Source organism: Sciurus vulgaris (genome assembly GCF_902686455.1).
Source record: "Sciurus vulgaris genome assembly, chromosome: 8".
In the NCBI taxonomy this organism is placed as follows: domain Eukaryota; kingdom Metazoa; phylum Chordata; class Mammalia; order Rodentia; family Sciuridae; genus Sciurus; species Sciurus vulgaris.
In genome coordinates this window covers 36545246-36566479 of record NC_136468.1, presented here as the reverse complement: position 1 = coordinate 36566479, position 21234 = coordinate 36545246, and the positions used below count along the sequence as shown (strand labels likewise).

General features: G+C 38.8%; 1 protein-coding gene across 1 annotated transcript in view; it reads left to right on the top strand.

Annotated features, from left to right (window-relative positions):
* The first annotated feature begins 2986 nt into the window (after nucleotides 1-2986).
* Nucleotides 2987-21234, top strand: part of ST7 (suppression of tumorigenicity 7) — a 316094-nt gene continuing 297846 nt past the window's right edge. Inside the window, 1 exon segment of the mRNA XM_079150519.1 lies at nucleotides 2987-3962. Coding sequence (XP_079006645.1) covers nucleotides 3812-3962 — 151 coding nt within the window. The 5' untranslated portion in view covers nucleotides 2987-3811.

Genomic DNA, 21234 nt, shown 5'->3' with positions numbered 1-21234 from the left:
ATTGGACCAGTATCATATATGAAGCTTATTATTGCCCACAGCTTTGTTATGTAGTGCACGACTATATATATGACAATTTAAAAGGACTTTAGGAACATTATTTTGACATCATTTCCATAAGTTAATGATCATTTAACTCCTAATATGCAATTCAAATGTGATTATACCTCCTGAAAGAAACATTCAAAAAAGCTTACCATATTATGAAAACCAAATCTTAAATTTTACTTTACTCCTGAGTTAATTCTTTTTTTTTTGGGTGGGGATCAAACCCAGGTCCTCACATACTGAGTTAAATCTACCTAATAGCATTCTTTTTTATCTATTTGTAAAATATAAGATTTGGAATTTATTTTCATTTTACGGATTGTTTTATTCCTTTTACAGCTCTCAGTATTTATAGAGCATATACCTTGTGCCAAACACAGCTCTATTTGTGCTACAAGGTAAAGAGGACTAAAACCATGAGAAATAATAAAAATTACCACCGAAGGCCTCACTTTACTAACGGAGAGGAAAGATATGGGTAAAAGTACCCTGCAAAAGGCCCTTCACACCATCTAGATCAGCCTTTAGGTAGACTCTGGCAACATGGTGGGTGGTGTTGTCAGGAGCCCACTACTTTATTCTTCATGAATGACCATCAGGCTATCACTAAAAGCTATGACTGAACAGAGCCAAGTGACACATCTGAGTCTTGATGTCCAGTTGAATGCAGGCAGGAAAGGAGATGCATGAAAGGGACAGACCATATCTAAACTGGGAAGCCAGAAAAGTGGTGCCCATTCCCTGAAATACTCTAGGAGGAGGAGCAGATGGGGCAGGGCGAGAAGCGAAGAGCTCTGGTTTGGTTGTGGGAAGCCTGGGGCAACTGTGGGCCATCCCACTGGGAGGGAGGTTAGGGGGGATTTTTTTGAGGAATTGGTTCACACAGTTATGGAGGCTGAGAAGTCCTGTGGCAGATTCCTGTGAGCTGGAGAACCCAGGGAGGGTGGTGCGCATGTCAGCCCTGGAGTTCGAAGACTCAGGAACCTGGAGTTTTCATGTTCAAGGACAAAAGAAGAGTGTGTCCCACTCTGGGAGTCAGAGTAGGGACTTTTCTGTATTTTGTTCCCTCTAGGCCACTGGATGATGCTTGCCCACATTGAAAGTGGAAATTCCCCACCTAATCCACTCAGTTATACACCAGTCTTTCCTAGAAATTCCCTTGCGGACACATTCCAAAAATAATGCCTCATCATACTTCTAGGTATTCCTTAATACAAATTGACACCTAAAATTAACCATCACTGTCACCAAGGCCTGTCAATTCTACCTCATTATTATTTCTTAGATCCCCATATATATACATCTTTGAATTGGTCCTTTTCACTGATGTGTGCAATGACAAATAATGAGAATACCTTATTAGTGTCTCCGCAAGGCCCTTCAAAATCAGGTTAGATTTATCTGTCTCCATGCCATTCTGCATAGAACCTGCTCTCCAACCATACTGAAGCAGCCAGTTTGCAAGAGCTCATGCTCTCTCACTTCTGTGTTGAAGCACAAAGGTATATCTTCAACCCCTTGGCTGTCGGCACACCAGGGAGAAGAAACCATGGGTAAACAAAGGCTGACCCCCCAGGAAGACCTAGCAGACAATTAGAAAATTGTGGCTCAACTGAGTCATATTCATGTTCCTTCACTGACAGCAAACAATCCAGGCCCCCTGGATGTTCATTTAAATTAAGCAGATAATACCCTAGTTTTGTGAATTGCAGAGATTCTGGTGGGTTAGTTAATCATTTCATAAAATATGCTCATGTTGTTTTATTCTACTAAGACTCTGGGAATAATTTTTAGATGCAAAAATCATTTGGTAGTGTGCTGCCATAAATAACTACAAAAAAAAAAAAAAAAAAAAGTATGTTTGTGCCAATTTCTCTTATCCTGGCCTGTATCTCACTGTGGTAGACAAATGTGTGCAGGAAACAGGAGTTGAGAGTGAGGCTGGAATTCACGAAAATATGAGTAGTTCTATTTTGCCAGAAATAGGACCTGTATGTAAAGGTTAAAGGAGCTGATTTTGTTATGGAGGAAACTACAACTATGTGTAGTGGCTGGAAAGTGTGATACCTTTCCTCACCCATCATTAGTGTGGCAGCCAACACTCCTTTGAAACAGGTTAACAAGAGAGAGAGAAAAAAAATATTCAACCTAAGTTTTACAAGACACAGGAGTCTTCAGAAATAAAGACCCAATGATCCATGAAAACTGTTTTTATGCTCAGATTTTATGAAGAATGGACAGTTATATAGACATGATTGGACAAAAGAATCTGATGTAATGGTAATAGATTGAGTGAGAGCCCCAGGAAGCCCTGTGTTTAAATTCTTCTTGGCTTCTCTGTATATCATCCCTTTCTTTCTCTGGAGGTATAGGACAGGAACTCTTTAGAATGAGGGTCTTCAAGGAGAAGGGAGAAGGGATGGGGCAACCTTTTGAGTTTTATGGCTTGCTTTGAGGGTGAGGAGTTCTAGCTGCTATGATCTACCTTGGAGAAGGGGAATTCTGGTTTCTATGACTTGCTTTGCTTTGAGGAAATAATAGGGTTTGGAGGCAGATGGATGGGAGGTCATAAACTCCTTACTTCTGAGGCCTTTTCAATTCCTTCTGACTGAAGTAGTCAGCACACCAAAGCAGCCAAAGTGCCATACTTTGGAGTACTGCATTCTGAACTCCAACATAAACATAAATATTTTGCTGAAAGCTTAGATTTCTAAATCTGCCTTGGCCGTTGCTGTATTATGGGGAAAAACCTGCATATGCTTCATTAACATGTAACACATAGAAAGTCAAATAATTTATGGATAGAAACTGACTTGAAAACTTCAGGAAACTTTTACAAAATAAACAGAATATTTAATTCACCACAGGCAGGACATTTTCATGATTAATTTATTTTTTGTTTTAAGTAGCAGGTTCCAGAGAAGCCAAAATTATTACAGAGAATTGTTTATATTAAATACAAGCTAAGTCATTTGAATTGTAACAGCCAAAAAAAACCCTGAAAGGATAAATATTCATCTTGTCAATATTTCTTTGGAAACTCCCTCGCTGTGTAGCTTCAAAAGAGACAGAACAAAGGTAAAGAGCATCTGTAAACCAAAGATCTTGGTAAATAGAGCAATATTCAGACCTATTAATTGGTGACAGGAGCATACAGCTCTTTGGTTCCTCTAAGTGACCTGGGTTCATTCATCCCTCTGAGCTGAAGTCCTGCGAGAAAAGGAGTGCACGGTTAAATACCTCGGGTCTGGAGTCATGATTGCAGTTGGGGGGTTTGACTTGACCTTGGGGTAAAACAGGTCAAGTGTTATGAGACTCAGTTTCTCTAAGCGGGATGACAGTGTGACCTGCTGTAGGGATTAACTGAGGTTATACAAAGGGCGGAACCCTGCCCGGCACCTCGTAAGCGCTCAACGTCTGTGATCCAGGACTACGTCGAGTTTCCTTCGGCGCTCCCCTTGGCCTGTCTTTCCAAATATGAGTATAATAAATAGAAAAGGCATCAGAACGCGGGGCAGGCGCCACGTGATCGCTCCACGCAAGCCACTTGTAGGGGCCTCCAGGGAGTTAGCAAGAAGGCTGGAGCCGCACGGCGAGCGCGCCGCGGCCCGCGCGATTTCCCGCCGCGCCCGCGTCCCCGGCGGCGGGCGGGCTCGGGGGCGCCCGGGCCGCGGCGGCGGCGGCGGCGCGAGCGGCGCCTCGGGGCCGGTGAATCATCCCGGCAGACACCGAGAGCCGCGGCAGCAGAGAGCAGCGCTGAAAAATGGCTGAAGCGGCCGCGGGCTTTCTGGAGCAGCTCAAGTCCTGCATAGTTTGGTCCTGGACGTATCTCTGGACCGTGTGGTTCTTCGTCGTGCTCTTCCTGGTCTACATCCTGCGGGTGCCCTTGAAGATCAACGACAACTTGAGCACAGGTAAGGCCGGGGCAGCGGGGCCCGCGCTCGCCCCTCCCCCGCCCGGGAAAGTTAGTGCAACTCGCGCGGGGCCGCGGCCGGCGGGGGCGGGCGGCCGGGCGCGCGCTCGGGGCCGCGCCGGGGCCCGCGCACCGGACGCCGCGGGCCGCCCGCCGGGGACGCGGCGCCTCAGGTGGCGGCCGGCGGCCTTCCGGGGCCCGCGGGCCGCGGAGGAGGAGCGACGCCGCCAGCCGGCCGGGCCGGCCGCGACGCCACCGCGGCCCGGTCCGACCTCCGCCCGCAGTTCCTGGTCGGGTGGGCTGGACACCCGGGAGGACGGACGTCGGGAGCCAGGGGCTTCCCGGGACGCCCCCTCGGGCCGCGGCGCCGGAGCCGCGGGGCCTCTGTGTCAGACCGCATCCTTCCCCGCTGGCCCCCGGGCGGGCGCTGGGTGTCAGAAGCGCTGTCCGGCCCAGCGGCAGTGGGTGGGCGGCTGCCGGGTGGGGAGCCGGCCTCCGGGACGCGCCCTCCGCGAGCGCAGCCCCGCCGGCGAGGGAGGGTGGCTGCTCAACGCAGGCAGGACGAGGGATTCCCGCAGGTGCTCACAGGGCACAGATGACGTGTCAGGCCACCAAACAGAATGTGGAAGGGACACCCTGTGGGACAGGAGATCTGGAATTTCCGATGGTCCCAGTTGAGGTTTTTAAAAGATCGCTCCTGATCTCTCCCCTGAAAACTCCACTGGTCAACTAGGTGCTTCCAGGTGTCCCATGGCCACGGTCCTAAGTGGAGAAGTAATTAGGACAGGCTTAAGGAACTTGCTGCTGGCTAACTGAATCGGTAGGCGCCACTGCAGACAAAACAGGGCCAACAGTAACACTCTAGGAGAGACAACGCAGAAACACTCAGTATTTTAAAGGAAAGGTTACAGTCCTTGAAAATGTGAAAATAATCGTGGATTCAAGATAGGTGGGCCTTTCTTAAAACAACAACAACCCTTTAATTTCTCAGGGGAAAGCCTTACAGTTCTGAATTATGTATAGATATAGATAAGTATTAACACCTGTATCTCCCAGTGAGTGATTTACATACTCTGGAAGTCTGAGTCTGGAAAGGCATTTTCTTGTGGTGGTTCCTTTGAGAAAACACTTTTTAAACACTTGCAACAATTTACTTACTTAGGATTTGTTCTTTTAAGATACTAACCTTCAGCATCTTGATTAACTTGAATTCCTTCCTATTTACATTTGTTTCATACTATCCCTTAGATTGTAACCCTCAGAGGATTCTGTCTGTAGGATTTTGTACCCAAGAATCCTCTCGCCCTTTGAATAGCTGCTGCTCAGCCCATTGGATGCAGTCATTCTAGAGACCCTGGCTTTCTGATTTTTCATCTTTTAGGGTGACTACTTGTCACAGTTTTGTCTTCCTTTAGGCAAATGTATCATTATATTTTCAAGTCCCAAAGTCTTATACTTTTGGGAAGTTACTTGGGGGTGGGGAATATAAATATATATAAAATGTATTGGTAAATGCATTGAATTTTTTCTCCCAGAAAATTAATCGTAAAAAATTTAAAATGTGAATATTTCTAATACACATTCAAATTTTTGAATTTTGCTTTACTTAAATAATCATCCATGTGTGTATGTGCCCACAAATGCCACATGCCAGTACTTTATACAGAACAGGCAATAAGCAAAATATTTACCTGGAAAGGATGTAGTTTTTGAAGAAGAAAATTGTTAGGTTTTAACCCATCAACGTTAAATCTAACGTTTCTCACTGATACCTTGTCAGTTTCGGTAGGGGCAGTTCTCATTTAAGTGCATAAGAGGTATAGACAGTTTGAAGATGGACAGGCCGTTTGGGCTGTACTTCCCTAGACATATGATAGAGTGAGCCTGGGGCTCTTTTCCTAGTGATGCTGGACTTCTGTTTCCTGAGTGGTTTCTTGCACATTTTCATCATAAAGGAAGATAAAGGAGAAGCACACACAGAGCACTTACCTCTCTGCTATTTCTATGAGAATATAGAGGAGGAGGGAGACTTTATTTTGAGGACATAAAATTAAGTCAGTAAACCACCTCAGAACAGATTAGGTTTTTCAAAAGTTAGTGGCAGACATTGGAGGCCTTTTTACTTCCCTTTTATTTTTATTTATTTATTTTTTATATTTTTGGTACTAAGGATTTAACCCAGGGGCACTTCACCACTTAACTATATCCCTAGCCCTTTTTATTATTTTATTTTGAGACATGGCCTTGCTAAGTTGCTGAGGCTGGCCTTGAACTTGAAATCCTCCTACTTCAGCTTCCTGAGTTGTTGGGATTACAGGTGTGTGCATCCCAGTTTCTTCCCTTTTAAAGTGAGAAGTTGGAAGTTAGGAAGATTGCTGAAAGATTGCTGTCAACATAATTTCTTCTTTACCTTGCCAGTTTCCCTTCCCTTTGGGAGCAAGTTTTGGTTAGTTCTTAAGGAGGAAGGCTCAGAGAAGAACTCACTAGCTAGCACCCCTTCTAGGTGAGGTAGGAACTGTCCCTCTCTGGTCAAACTTCACCTTGCAGGGATATCTCAATGGGTTCTGTCAGGATTAAGTTTGCTCTGCAGCCTTGTGGTCCTTGGTCTTCCTGTGATGAAGGCAAGTGTGTTCTTGAAGAGGCTGTCGCATCTAGAACTGCTTTTAGGGGAGCTGCAGGTGACACAGACCTCCCACCCCATCACAGTGAGGCAGAGCTGTGAGACAGAAGGAGCCAGGGATTCTATGACATAGACACTATTCTGCACCTGTAGGGGTGCAATCTAGTAAAAATGTTCTGAGTTGTTCTTAGAAGAAATTGATGTGTTCTTAATATCTTTTTTTTCTTTTTTCTTTTTTATATTTTTTCTTTTCTTTTTTTATTGTAAACAAATGGGATACATGTTGTTTCTCTATTTGTACATGGAGTCAAGGCATACCATTTGTGTGATCATAAATTTACATAGGGTAATGTTGTTTGATTCATTCTGTTATTTTTTCTCTCCCCCCACCCCTCCCACCCCTCTTTTCCCTCTATACAGTGCTTCCTTCCTCCATTTTTGCCTCCCTCCTTATCCCAAACCCTAAACCAAACCTTAACCCTAACGCTGACCCCTCCCACTCCCCATTATATGTCCTCATCCACTTATCAGCGAGATCATTCGTCCTTTAGTTTTTTGAGATTGGCTTATCTCACTTAGCATGATATTCTCCAGTTTCATCCATTTGCCTGCAAATGACATAATTTTATCATTCTTCATGGCGGAGTAATATTCCATTGTATATATATGCCACAGTTTCTTTATCCATTCATCAACTGAGGGGCATCTAGGTTGGTTCCACAATCTGGCTATGGTGAATTGAGCAGCAATGAACATTGATGTGGCTGTATCTCTGTAGTATGCTGATTTAAAGTTCTTTGGGTCTTCTTAATATCTTGATTACCTATAGCAATTTTAATATTTTTAACTTCATCCGATTGTTTTGTAGCAATATGCTTAACTTTAAATTGAAAAAAAAATTCTTGAATGCCTCCTATGCATAAGGTACTGTGGCTGATACTATGATGAGAAAGATATTTATAAAACTCAAGCTAAATAAGGGGTTTATAACATGAGTACAAGTTTCCATAATGTAAGGAGGAAGAAGGCAACCCAATGGAAATTTCCCTGGAACTGAACCTGGAAGGGTAATAGAATTCTAGCACTGAATTTGGGATATGAAGGGATGAACTTTTCCAAAGACGCAAAGATGTTAAAGTGAAGGTCAGATTCAGAAAACCATGAAATGGTGGAATTTTATTTAAAACAATAAAGGAAAAGGACCTTAATGAACCATATCTTATTTTAAGCTCATGAGTCATATGTAGTTTTCCAAGTAAAAATATTTAAAGTTTCTTTTCAAGGTGTAGTTTAGTTTCATTATACTACTTCTCTGCTCTCACCAGCTGGGTTTGCTTGATCTTCATTGCACCAAACCAGAGCTATTTAGAGTAGTGATAGAGTTCCAAGAATTTCATAGTATTCTGTTAGGCCATACAGAGGCAACCAAATCCTATAATGAAAAATGAATTATGAAAATGAGAAAATAAACACATTAGGAGTACATTAGTGAATACAACCCTACATTTTACGTGAATTCCTTCAGTGACTTTCCATTTCACTGAAGATAAAATGGAAATATATTATCCTGGTTTACAAAATGTGATGATCTTCCTACCCTTGAATCTGATTTTCTCTTTTCTCTAGATCATGATATCCCATATGAGCTGGCATGCCATTTAATACATCCCTAGCTTGTTCCTGCCTTTGTGTAGGCTGTACCCTCCACCCAGAAGGCTTTCCAGTTGATTTGGAATGGAAATCTTCTTGCTATTCACATCTCTGCTCAAATTCATTTCTTTAAAGGTTTTCTCTACTGACCCTACTTAAAATGACCATGATGTCACTGGCATCTCACCAGATTTGAATTCTCTGCATAGCACTAAACACTGTTTGATGTAATTCTGGCTTATTTGTTAATTTATTGCATTGTCTCCATGTCCTTGTAAACTCTGAGAGAAGGGACATTGTTTGTCTTGTCCATCTTAGGATCTAGAAAAGAGTGTGTCTGGGTTCAACACATGCTGCGTTTGTAATCATTAAATGAATGAAAACTGTGCCAGTTGGTTGTGGTGACTCAGCAGTGGCACTGTCCTTTAGGAAATGATTTGGAAATTTACCATGTAGTAATTTCTTATGAGGTCAAGAATTGTGTTTACTGAGTAAAATTATACATGTTTACTGATGTTCTAGAATATTAACACGTTTTGATGTGTTCTTTAGGGGAAGAATTTAAGAAAGGATGATCTTTTGGTCTGTATTATAAATTTAGTATAAAGAATGTTATTGGAAATTGCTGACTTTAGGAGCTAATTTGTGTGACGTACCTTGTACTTTCTACCAGTGCAAAAAAAATTATATATATATATGTATATATAAATACATATATATATATATATATAGATAGATAGATAGATAGATAGATAGATAGATAGTTGCCTGTATGGAGGAAAGGGAGTAGAAGATTTGGTTGGGAAATGTTTCAGAATAATATTGGCAAAAATGTTCAACATCTCTAGTAATAAGAGAAATGCAAATCAAAACTACCCTAAGATTCCATCTCACTCCAATTAGAATGGCGATTGTCAAGAACATAAGCAACAATAGGTGTTGACGAGGATGTGGGGAAAAAGATCTCACTCATACATTGCTGGTGGGGTTGCAAATTAGTGCAGCCACTCTGGAAAGCAGTATGGAGATTCCTCAGAAAGCTTGGAATGGACCCACCATTTGACCCAGCTATCCCACTCCTTGGCCTATACCCAAAGGACTTAAAATCAGCATACTACAGAGATACAGCCACATCAATGTTCACAGCTGCTCAATTCACTATAGCCAGATTGTGGAACCAACCCAGATGCCCTTCAGTTGATGAATGGATAAAGAAACTGTGGCATATATATACAATGGAATATTACTCCGCCGTGAGGAATGACAAAATTATGGCATTTGCAGGCAAATGGATGAAATTGGAGGGTATCATGCTAAGTGAGATAAGCCAATCTCAAAATACTAAAGGACGAATGATCTCGCTGATAAGTGGATGAGGACATACGGGGGTGGGGGGTAGGAGGGGTTAGTGTTAGGGTTAGGGTTAGGTTTAGGGTTAGGGATAAGGAGGGTGGTAAGAATGAGGAAGAAAGGAATGTATAGAGGGAAAAGAGGGGTGGGAGGGGAGGGGGGAAGGGGAAAAAAATAACAAAATGAATCAAACAACATTGCCCTATGTAAATTTATGATTTTTAATTAAAATTAAAAATTAAATTTAAAAAAGGGAGAAGGGAAAAACAGTCTATGTATTCATATTAAGGAAGAACACAGACATTCTTTGACTATTTGCAAGGTATTCTGGTATTTTTAATGAAAACATTTGTTTTCTTATTAAAGAGTTTTAGAATTTAAAAAAAAAATGAACACAAAATAACAAAGCAGTTGGTAATATTGAAGGTATAAAGAGGTCAGTGTGCAGCTTTGATAGTCTATGTGTAGAAATCAGAGAGAGAAGGAGGAAAGGAAGTAAATTGCCTTATTAAAGGACAGGCAAAGTCAAAAAAGAACCTTTCCATAAAATTAATTAGCAGAAATATCAGTAGAGTAGAGGGAAGGGAATAGGGGGAGGGGAAGGAAAGGAAATATTGGGGACTGAATTAGAGCAAATTATTTTCCATAATTTTATAGTTATGTCAAAATGAATCCTACTGTTATGTGTAAATAAAAAGAACCAATGAAAAAATTTAAAAAATAAAAAAATTTTTCAATTAATTAAAAAAAAAAAAGAATAATATTGGCAGGCATAATGAAACTTAACTAATAGAAACATGATGTGGTTAGAAGGACTTCAGCATCATTTTAAGTTCATGTATTTGCCTGTCTTCTCTAACTTTATCACTCATTTGTAAAGTTATAAGAGAATCAGAGTGAAAATAATTTTGGTATAATAGAAATTTGCTTTGTAGCCAGTTTTACTGGAGTATTTCTTTCTCTACAAAATATTTTTTATCTATTAAAAAAATAAATTAACTTCTATTCCTGTCAGTTATTATTTGGGTACACAAACTCATGTCAGTTCTCCAAGTTTCTGTACTTGTTTTCCATGTTGAATAATTAACATTTTCTAATATGTTGTCTTATTTGCTAATGCTTCCAGATGTGCTTTGCTTCCCAAGAACAAGGACTGTACATAGAAGTCACATCTTACAAACAAGTTTGAAGGTGGGGATGTGGCCTGACATGCATGAGGCCCTGGGTTTAGTCTCCAGCACTACCACCAAAATACAATAAATAAAAAAATAAATAATTCGAGTGTAAATCTGTTGATTGAAACTAGGAAGGGGTGCTAAGTCAGGCACTGTGCTGCCTGCTTATAGACTCCCTGGACTTGTTCACAAAAGTCTGTTTATATCCTTAATATAACTGATATTCTTCTTGTATGTGTAGAATAAAAATTGTTCAAAACAAAATGAGTGGGGTTGTGGCTCAGTGGTAGAGCACTCACCTAGCACATGACAGGTACTTGGTTCAATCCTCAGCATCATAGGAAAAAAAAAATAAAGTTAAAAAATTGTTTAAAACCCCAAAAACAAAATGAGTACTGTTTTAATACTAGTTGTCCTAACAATGTAAATGAACACATTAAAAGTATTTCAGTGGGAAAGCAGCTTAATTTGTGAATGAGAATGAGAACTTGGTGGAGACATTTACAGTACCTTTAGAAGGGACTGTTTCCTTAGTATACTCTGAAGAGCTTGATAGCAAGGATTGTACCTTTTTCATCTTTGTATGTCCATCAAATGTTATTGGCAGTGGCAGTACATGAAAAGAAGGCACACAACTCAGACTGGACGTTTCCAAGGCTTTCCAAGACAGATGATACTGGTGGTCCTTTACTTGTTTCACTTCACTACCTAAGTTTTTCCTTCCTCTTAGTTCACCGAAGTATTGTTGATACTCAGCACTCAAGACTGGGCTTATTATTTGTCTCATAACTAGAACTCAGAGGATTCTCCCAAGGTAACTGGGAAAATGTTTAATAACAAGGGAGAAAAAAGAACATTCCTGTGTGTTCAGAGGAGGTGATTGCCAGAGGAGGAACTAATGGAGAAACCAGTAGGAAACGCTGAGGGGATGAAGGTATGGGGTGGTGTAAACATGACTGTAGAGATGGGGCACAGTAGCTCAGTGATTGCCTAGAAGTGGGTCTAGAGTGGGACTGACAAAGTGTGCAACTGCACAAATACCACAACTTAAACAGCCTATAATAAGCACATCCTTAGGTATTGTATGAATGTTTACATGTTGCTTTCCAGCTCGGTGAGAGAATTGGTCTTTTGATTAGAATGCAGCTTCATAGGCAATGGTTAAATGAATGAGAAAGTGCCTTGAAGACTGCAAAATACTATATAAATCCCAGGCACTCTAGTAGCTTGTTTCCCCAGACTCTTGTATTCTATAGGCTTGCATCTCACAGTGAAATGACAGGTTAAAATAGATAATGGTATCTCTTATGCTGGGTATGCTTTCTCAGATTGCACTAGGCAGGATAATGGGTTATTGATTGGACCCACACTACTGAATGTCTGTTGTACCCATCCATACTGTATATGAGATGTCATTGTGAAGATGTCTATAATGGGTTTTGCATTTTCCAGAAGAGATAAAATGTGTAATAAAGTGTTTTTTTGATGTTACAGTGGAGCAGGACAGTGGCTCATGCGTTCCTCTTTTCCCACCATTTAAATATAGCAGGCACTATGTACTGCGCTAAAATAAGAAAGTGAGGAGGCCCAGTTTGTTCCAGCAATGTTTTGTTAGCCATGACTGTGGCTACAGGAATCACTGTGTAATTTTAGTGCAAAATAAGGCAATATTTATTCGAGGAGCGTATTTTTGCCCTCTGAATTTTAGGAAACTGGAAGGGTGCTAGTTACACTCATACTCTGTAGAGAACTCTAACTTTGGTTCCCAACTTGATCTCCAAATCTTGTAAAAGCTCTGGGTAAGTGTCTGTCTTTTTAGAAGTTTTGAGCAAGCCTGTGGAGAATTAAAGGACTTTAAAGGACTGTTTAGGTCAGGAAACAAGGCCTATTTGTTTTGCTATTTAAAAAAAAAAGTGCTTAACAATTTAAAATACCACAGTAGAAACACAGAGGCATCAAATAGTCTTAAAAAATGAAGTAACTTTTACACATAAGCAATTTGGGTCTGGAGTTTGTTCTTCAGGGGTATTTTTAGTTTGGTTTGGCCACAAAGTCAGTATTTTATTAGTAATAGATACAAGTAAAGTTCTTACAGTTTGTCTCTCTGCTAAACTTTTACAATTTCTAGTCTACTTGTTTTGGGAATAAGAATAAATTTTATTTTCCCTCCAAAATTGGTCTTTCTCATTTATTTGATAGGTGTTGTTTATTGAATATTGCCAATAGAACAAATAAAATAATGTTGTTGGGGTGTTTTGCAATTTATCACACCTATTGACTCAGTTGGTTCTCTTTCTGTGACATTTATTTAGATTTGTAAAGTGTTACATAGTAAGAATTGGTATGATCTGGTTTGCACTTTTCCAAACCAGAAAAGTTTGGGATTCGTGGGCTGGGATTCGTGTGTGTGTGTATGTATAGAATTATCCTCTGTGATTGGAATCCTTTAGTTTAAATAAAACAAATTATACTTTTCTTAAGTTCAGGCTCAAAGCTGACATTATGGTTCAGAGAAAATTTTTTCTTATGTATGTTGTAGAAATATTTGTTTGTAATGACTCTTTGAGGAAGGGATGTTTTAAATTGTACCCTTACATTTGAGAGTTGAAGTATAAGAGGCTAAAATGGAATTTTAAACATTAGAAACTAGCTTCTCAATTGTTTTTCCCCCAAATTGGAAGTTATATATGCATTATTATAAAATAAATGTAAAATGTATTTTTAAAAATCTTATAACAAATCTAATCAATTGTAAAGCCACCACCTAAGAAAAACTTTTTATTTCTCTTACATTATTTGAACATAATCTTTTTTAGAGGGAGAGTTCAGACTTGATGACAACATCAATTAAGTTTGAGAAAATATATGTAGACATTAATTAGTTTGGACTATAAAAGAATTCCTATAAATGTTTGGTTTTTACATTGACTTATTTTTTATTGCTTACTACAGAAAATAATGTAACAATTTCTGGAAACTTCTAATGAACAGTTAAAGGAACTAAAATTCTTAAAAATAAACATTTTTTAGTTTTATTATGAGAATAAATGTGATAGGGAAGAGTAAAGAGATAAAGAAGGTAAGATGAATAACATGCTACCATTTGGGGTAGAGATCTAAATTCAAAGCTTTCATGCAAACTGGTCAGTTGTTAAGAGAAAATAAAGATTTATTATTTATTAATAATAAATTATTAAGTAATAATTTATTATTATTTATTGAAAATAAAGATATATTATTTATTATTGTTAAGAGAAAATAAAGAATTTATTATTCTCTTAAATACAGCATTTAAGAGAAAACTTAAATGATGTCTCTAAGCATAGTGATTAGTAGGGCAAGGTAGTTGTGCATCAGTGGTTATAGGCCAGGGCTTTTCCCCTACTATTTCTTGATCATTATGGTCATCTATATTTCATGTCCAGCTCACTTTCTAGGTATAAAAATGACTTACATGTAAAATATGGGGTCTTGGTGGTATTGTATTTATTTAGCAGGCTAAGGCCCTGCATTTGATGCCCAGCACCTAAAAAAAAAAAAAAAAAAAAAAAAAAATTAAATTAGAAAAAATAAAAAGCTTTTAAAAATGAAATATAAAGAAGTATAGAAGTGTTTTCTTTTGTAACACCTGCAAAAAGGAAATAGTATAGAAAATTATATAAAGATTATGATAGTACCTTTTTAGTGAATTATACAATTTTTGTTGCAGCCATTTATTAGTCTGTAACATGTTTCATTAAAAACATATACTGTTCATATATGAATGCTTTTGAAGCTTGGCTTTATAGAAATCTTTTTTTAGCATTGATTAGTCAGTCAGAAGATTGAAAAATTGAAGGTGAATAGACAAGTGTCAGTCCTTTTAAATCAATTTATTTATTGAAGGTTTTAATTAGTTTAGGCAAAGTTCAGAGAGCCTCATAGGCAAGAAGCCCAGCTGTGTATGAAATGATGTTTCCACCTTGCATTTAAATGAAAACAGTTCCCTCCTAGTCCTGGCACATTGCTTTCAGCCTTTTCTGAGACACCCTGGAGAATAAGTAACTATTGCTTCTCTCAGCAGCACTGTGTGCCTGTGAGTCCTTGTCCTAGATTTTTTATGGAAGGATGTAGTAACTTTTTCAAAACATGATCATACAATTCTCAAATCAATAAAAATGAATGCATCATGTTACTTTTATAAATAAGATAGATGTTAGGAAATTAAACCACCCGTGGTGGATGGCATATAAAGTGTTGTAAAATATCAAACGATTCACTTTGAGAGTTTCTTTCCTTTTTTTGCCACTAATCCAAAGCAACTCAGTGTCTGGCTTTCTCAGGCTATATTTGCCTAGAAAAAAGACTAAGAATGTGAATAAATTATAGCAATTCTGAGTCCATTCTCGAAGGGCCCAGCAGCACTTGCCTACACCCTAGGTGGCCCCTGATGCTCACCTTCCTTGTAAGTTTTCCAGCTGCACTACTGTTACTCCTGGCTCCTGGTGCTTAGGACCTCTGCCTCATCTTCTCTTTTCTTTGATTATTGTTGTTGGGACATGAAAGAAGGTCTTCATGGAGTCTGTGTAAGTCCATGTCCTGGGGGCAGGTCTGCAGACCCAGTTAGTTGGTCAAGTCCCATTGGGTCTTTCTGCTAATTGTATCCAGCCTTTTCACTACAAAATTACTGACCTAACTGGGCGGTGCACAACCTGTGAGACCAGTCTCGGCAACTTAGTGAGACCCTCAGCAACTTAATGTGACTGGGTCTCAAAAAAAAAAAAAAAAAAAAAAAAAAAACCAGAAAGGGCTGGGGATGTGGCTCAGGGGTAAAGCAATACTGGGTTCAATCCCTGGTAATTAATAAATAAATACATACAAAAATAAATAAATAACTGACCTGCAATCAAGTAGACAGTGCCCTTACCACATTTTAGCACAAGGTCAATGTGGGCTTATTTATAAGTTTTGTGATCTTGACACTAGTTATCTTGTTTACACCTGAGGATAATAATAGTAACCATCTCATAGGATTGTTATGAAGATTAACTGAGGAAGATGAGCAAGGCCCCATTTAAGTGCTCAGCACATTGAAGATATTCAGTTATAGCCCTCTGTTGCCACTGCTTCTATAATCCTTTGTTCTATGATTCCATCTGATTCAGCTGAATTAATTTCTAGATTGATAGTTTTTAAAAAATGCTTCTGTTCTCCTTTTTCATACTTGCTTACATATATATCATCATATATATATATATATATATATTTTCTGTTTTCCTTCAATTTTGAGGAGAAATGTAAGAATTGAGACAGCAGGAGCTCCATTCCTAGTCAAAATGAGGAAGTTTTTATTATGTTTTCTAACTTTACTGCTTATCTCTTTATACCCTGTGCCTGTTTTCATGAATTTTTTTGGAACTTATAAACCTCAGGGTAATTTCAAAGTCAAATTCACTAATCTCTTCCCAGACCTTGTTTTATTGATTTGTTACACTGCAGAAAAGGACTTTTTATGTTGTACTTCTAGTTTCTTACCATCAACTAACAAATTCATTGAGTCACACTGTTAGCAAGTCACAGCTGGATGTGGAAGAATGGAATGATGACCAAGACGTGGTCTCTGTCCTCAGTATTTTTAGGTATTTAGCACAGTAGGAAAGGGAAAAGACACACAGCCAACTCTAATCCAAAATATAATGTGTCGAGCAAAAAGGAATCTAGCAGTACTAAAGAAGGAGATGAGAGAAAGCTTTAAGTTTATGGTGGTAGTTATTGAGTTGCATTTTGCTGTAGAAATTCCCAGGCCCTTGGTGAATGTGAGAATGTGAAAACTCTTGGTGCCTTTAAGAAAACTGCCATGTGTTTGACAGGAGGGTGGAAAAGGAAGAAAAGGTATACTCCATTAGTCTCAAGTTGGAGTTCATTTTTCAGGATAAATAATAATTGAAACTCTGATATATTTACTTATATAGAAAAGAATCAGAGGTTGATGTGGTGGTACATGCTTGTGATTCCAGCAACTTTGGAGGCAGGAGGCTTACAAGTTGGAGGCCAGCCTGGGTAACTTAGTGAGACCCTGTCTCAAAAATAAAATATTAGAAGGACTGTGGGTGTAGCTCAGTGTTGAAGTACCCCTGGATTCAATCCCCATTACCACATACCACACAAAAAGGACAGGAAATAGTAATACTTGAGTAGCCTACAACCAATATTTGAAGTATGTTAATTTTAGAATAACTTTAATAAATTTTTCAAATTACTGTTTACTCCTTTTAAAATTAAACTATATTTTTGGAACACTTTAAGATTTTCAGAAAAAATTATGGCAATAATATAGAGTTTCCATGTTCTTTACACCCTGTTGCTAATATCTTATGTGGTATGTAAGATGGCACATACCGTATGGTATTGTTGTTACAGTTCGTGAGCCAATATTTATACATTATTATTATTAACTTAGTTCACTCTTTATTAATATTTTCTTAGTTTTTATCTAATGTCCTTTTATTATTCTAAAATACCACATTACACTTAATATAATAGTCGTGTCTCCTTAGACTCCTCTTGGCTCTGGCAGCTTTCAGTACTTTCTGATTTTGGTGACCTTGATTGTTTTGAGGTGTACTGGTCAAGAAATCTGTAGACTTTCCCTTAGTTGAGATTGTTTGATATTTTTCTGAAATTATTGGTCTTTGGGAGGAATACCACCAAAGTAAAGTGGACTGATTGCTACAAAAGTTGTGTGCTTAGTCAGATAAGGCTGTTCTAATAGATATAGGTTAATTGGGGGTTTAGCAAACATTAATTACTCGGTTCCAGAAGTTGGCAAGTCCAAGATCAAGTGCCAGCAGATCTGGTGTCTGGCTTCCTGGTTTGCAGCTGGTCGTCTCCCTGTACCCACATGTGGTGGAGAACCAGGTGTGGGAGCTTTCCTATGTCTCTTCTTGTAAGGACAGTGATTTCTTTCATGCGGGCTCCACTGTCATGACATAATTACCTCCTGAATATCCTCATCTCTAAATATGATCACTTTGGAGCTTAGACGTCAATGTATGAATTTGGGGAAGAAACAAACATTCAGTTCATAACATTATAGTTTGCCCTTTGAGACTGGTTGTTGCAGGTTGTGGGTCAGAGGTCTGTTTTTATATATGGTGTGGATATTATTTGTATTTATATTCAGTCTTTCACTCACCTCATGAATCTACATACAATTTGGGTATAATTTTTGCATATCCTCTTTTTTGGGGGGTGGGTACTGGGGATTGAACTGAGCCACATCCCCAGACCTATTTCGTATTTTATTTAGAGAGAGGGTCTTACTGAGTTGCTTAGCACATCACTGTTGCTGAAGCTGGCTTTGACTGGAGATCCTCCTGACTCAGCCTCCCGAGCCACAGGCATGCCCCACCGTGCCCAGCTATATGCTGTTGTGTTTAAGAATTCAAACTATTATGTTAGTTTAGGGAAGACTTTACTTTGCTCAGAACTTTACTGAAAATTTACTGAGAATTGTTTACCATTTTGGAAACTCATGACTCCACAAGCAATACCATTCATAGTATCTGTTTCACTAATACACCTGTATCAGCCTGCATTCACAGGGCTTGCATTCATGGTGACTCCATGTAGAGGTATAAATATCTACTTCATTAAGGCCTCAAACTGAAGTCACAAAAGCATTTGACTTTTTAATAAAATGAAATTATTTTACACAGGGCCAGGAAGAAGTAAGACAAGTGAACTTGCCTTGCTATAAAATTTAAGGAAATACTCTTATGGTCCTGCAAGTTCAAGTTCAGTGCTTAAGTTTTGCACCCTAAGCACCTTGCTTGCCTCATCTTAGTCCTATTTTTCCCTATTAATTTGTGGGATATTGCAATCAGACTAGCTGGACTGGATTCTAGACTCCATATTCTGGGTTCCAGTCTGCAAATTTGATTGAGTTTAAGTTCAGGTCCACTCCATTTCTCTCATTCTCCTGGACAAATAACTAATCAGGACAAATTCTTCTCATGGGAAGTGGCAGAAGCAAAAGAACATAGGAGAAAATATGTAAAAACCTCATATTTGTCATGCCTAAAACTGGCTCAGCTACATAGGCCAGAGCAAGTTACATAGCCAAGCCAACATATTCAGGGTAGGGAATATACTGTGCTTATTGTAGTGGGTGGTACTGCAAAGCCATTTGGCAAAGATGTGGATTATAATTCTAATACAGGGGAGATGTGAACATTATGAATACTGAGTCAATTTACCACAATGACATTATTGTTATATATTCTATCAGTAACATATGCATATTCCTGTTTTTCAACATCTTCACCAACTCTGATGTTATCAGATGTCACAATTTTTTTGTTAGATTAATGGGTGTTGAATAACATTATTTTCTTTTCCAGGTCCATTTTCATGTCTTAAAATACAATATGTTTGTCTTAAAAGATTATTTTTTTCCTCCACTATAAAGTCAGGTAGAGAGAATGATGAACTTTTGTGATAAAAATAAAAATTTGGAATATGAGTTTTTTATAAATAAAATCAGTTACAGGCTTAACTACCAACTAATTTCTATTTCCCTTTTGTTTACATGGTGTCAGATATTCCGAGGATCATTAAAAATGTCTAGACTCTATTCATGAAAGGCCCATTTGTTCTACATTCTCATTCTGTAGACAGGATGCATTCATAATTTTCTTTCCACTTCTCAATGGTCTAATTTTACTGAACTCATTTAGTAAGTAAAGTATAGGAATTGTATTCCAGATTACCTCTTTGAAAACATGACTCTATTCCAAACTATGCAGATATTGTGAATTTCAGTAAATGGATTCTTTGTGTTTCTCTGGGAAATAAACTCCTTATTTATTGGCACCCCCATGATATGGAGGCAGTTCTTACTGAAGAGCACCATCCAGGTGAGAGAGGGGTGGGGATGTAAAAGGTACCACATAGCTTTTGCCTGGTGAATGTCATCTCATTTATTCTAGGGTTTGACAGATTAGTTCTAGGATTGGAGTATTTTAAAAGAAATACAGGTTGTACATACCAAAAAAAAAAAAAAAAAAAGCTGAACAGGAATTTTCTTCTCTATATCTATGCCTTAAAGGCTATAAAGTTCATAACCCCAGCAACAGTTCTAGTGGCCCCTTTTGTTTTCTGCCTTTCATATACCACTGCCCTCATTATCTCTCCTGTTCTTGGTCACCTGGGCTTTTACCATCCTTTGGTAAGACAGGTAACTTACAGGACTTTGACAGACATCTTCAAGGAGAGGAATCTTAGGTTAGGATGACTGGACCAGAATGTGTGGAACAGGTCTCTTACTAGAACAGGGGAAAGGTTACACCTATATGTAGGTGTGAGCTTTTCTGATGTCCTCAGATCTCCTTTCCCTGGAGATATTAGTTTCCACTGAGGCTGGTGAGGATGTATCCCACTTCTGATATTTTAGATTTCTGCATCCTGAAAGGCAACAGAAGAAACCAAAGATAAAATGGAGCAATTAGATCCAAGAAAAGACTGAACTGAAACTTCCTATAAGGATAGTGGGGGAAGTGAAATGCTTTAATATTTTTTATGGAGGTCATTATAGCTGACAAAGATAGGGAACTATTGTTAATGACGGTCCTAGCAGGAAATGGATCATACTTCCAAACTGGTGATTGAGAAGAATTTAATAAAAAGACTGATTACAAAGGTGTGGGTAATAATGGAGAATATTTTATTGATAACAAAGGATTACCTTGTTGATTCAGTTCACTGGCTTCACCTTTTCTCTTCCTCCTGGTAGAGTTTAGTTTTGCTAAAGGATCCTTCACTTTCACAGTTCATAATAATCTTCACATATTCTTTCTTTTACATGTTTAGTTAGAAAATCTTGTCAAATTGATAGTGCCTCATGAATCTCTTTTCAATTTCTACTTCTGCCTTTATTTCAGCCCTTATAATCTTATTACAGTAATCTCTCAACTGATCTTCCTGCCTCTGATCTCCTCTAATCTCTCCCACAACCAGGATATTGCTTTCAAATCCTTTAAAATCTTTCTGTTGCCTAGCAAATAAAATAAAGACATCTAAACCTAACATCTTAGGCCTCTACCATTAGTACCAGGGGGCCTTTCTAGCTTGATGCTCATCACTTTCCATCATGCTTATATTCTTAATCATTTAAAAAAATTCTTCACTTTTTTGTCATCATGGAGGCCAGATGATTCATCTGCAGTTTGGATGCCTCTCTCTAGTTTACCTGAATCCAAATGGTTTCAAATACCCCAGGTCCTAAACCAGGTCACCCTATTGCCTCCTTCATCTCCTTGTCCTGTGGTTCCTGAGGGCCTTCACCTTTCCCTCCAGAGTTTTACCTCTACATCTTGGTGCATCCAGGCCTTTTGGCCCCTGAGTTCTGAGGTTCCGTGGGTCTTTTCCCCTCAGTGCATGTTCCTGTATAAGATGAGTTCTTTTATTTGATGTTGGTCACAAGAAGCAACTGACAGTTT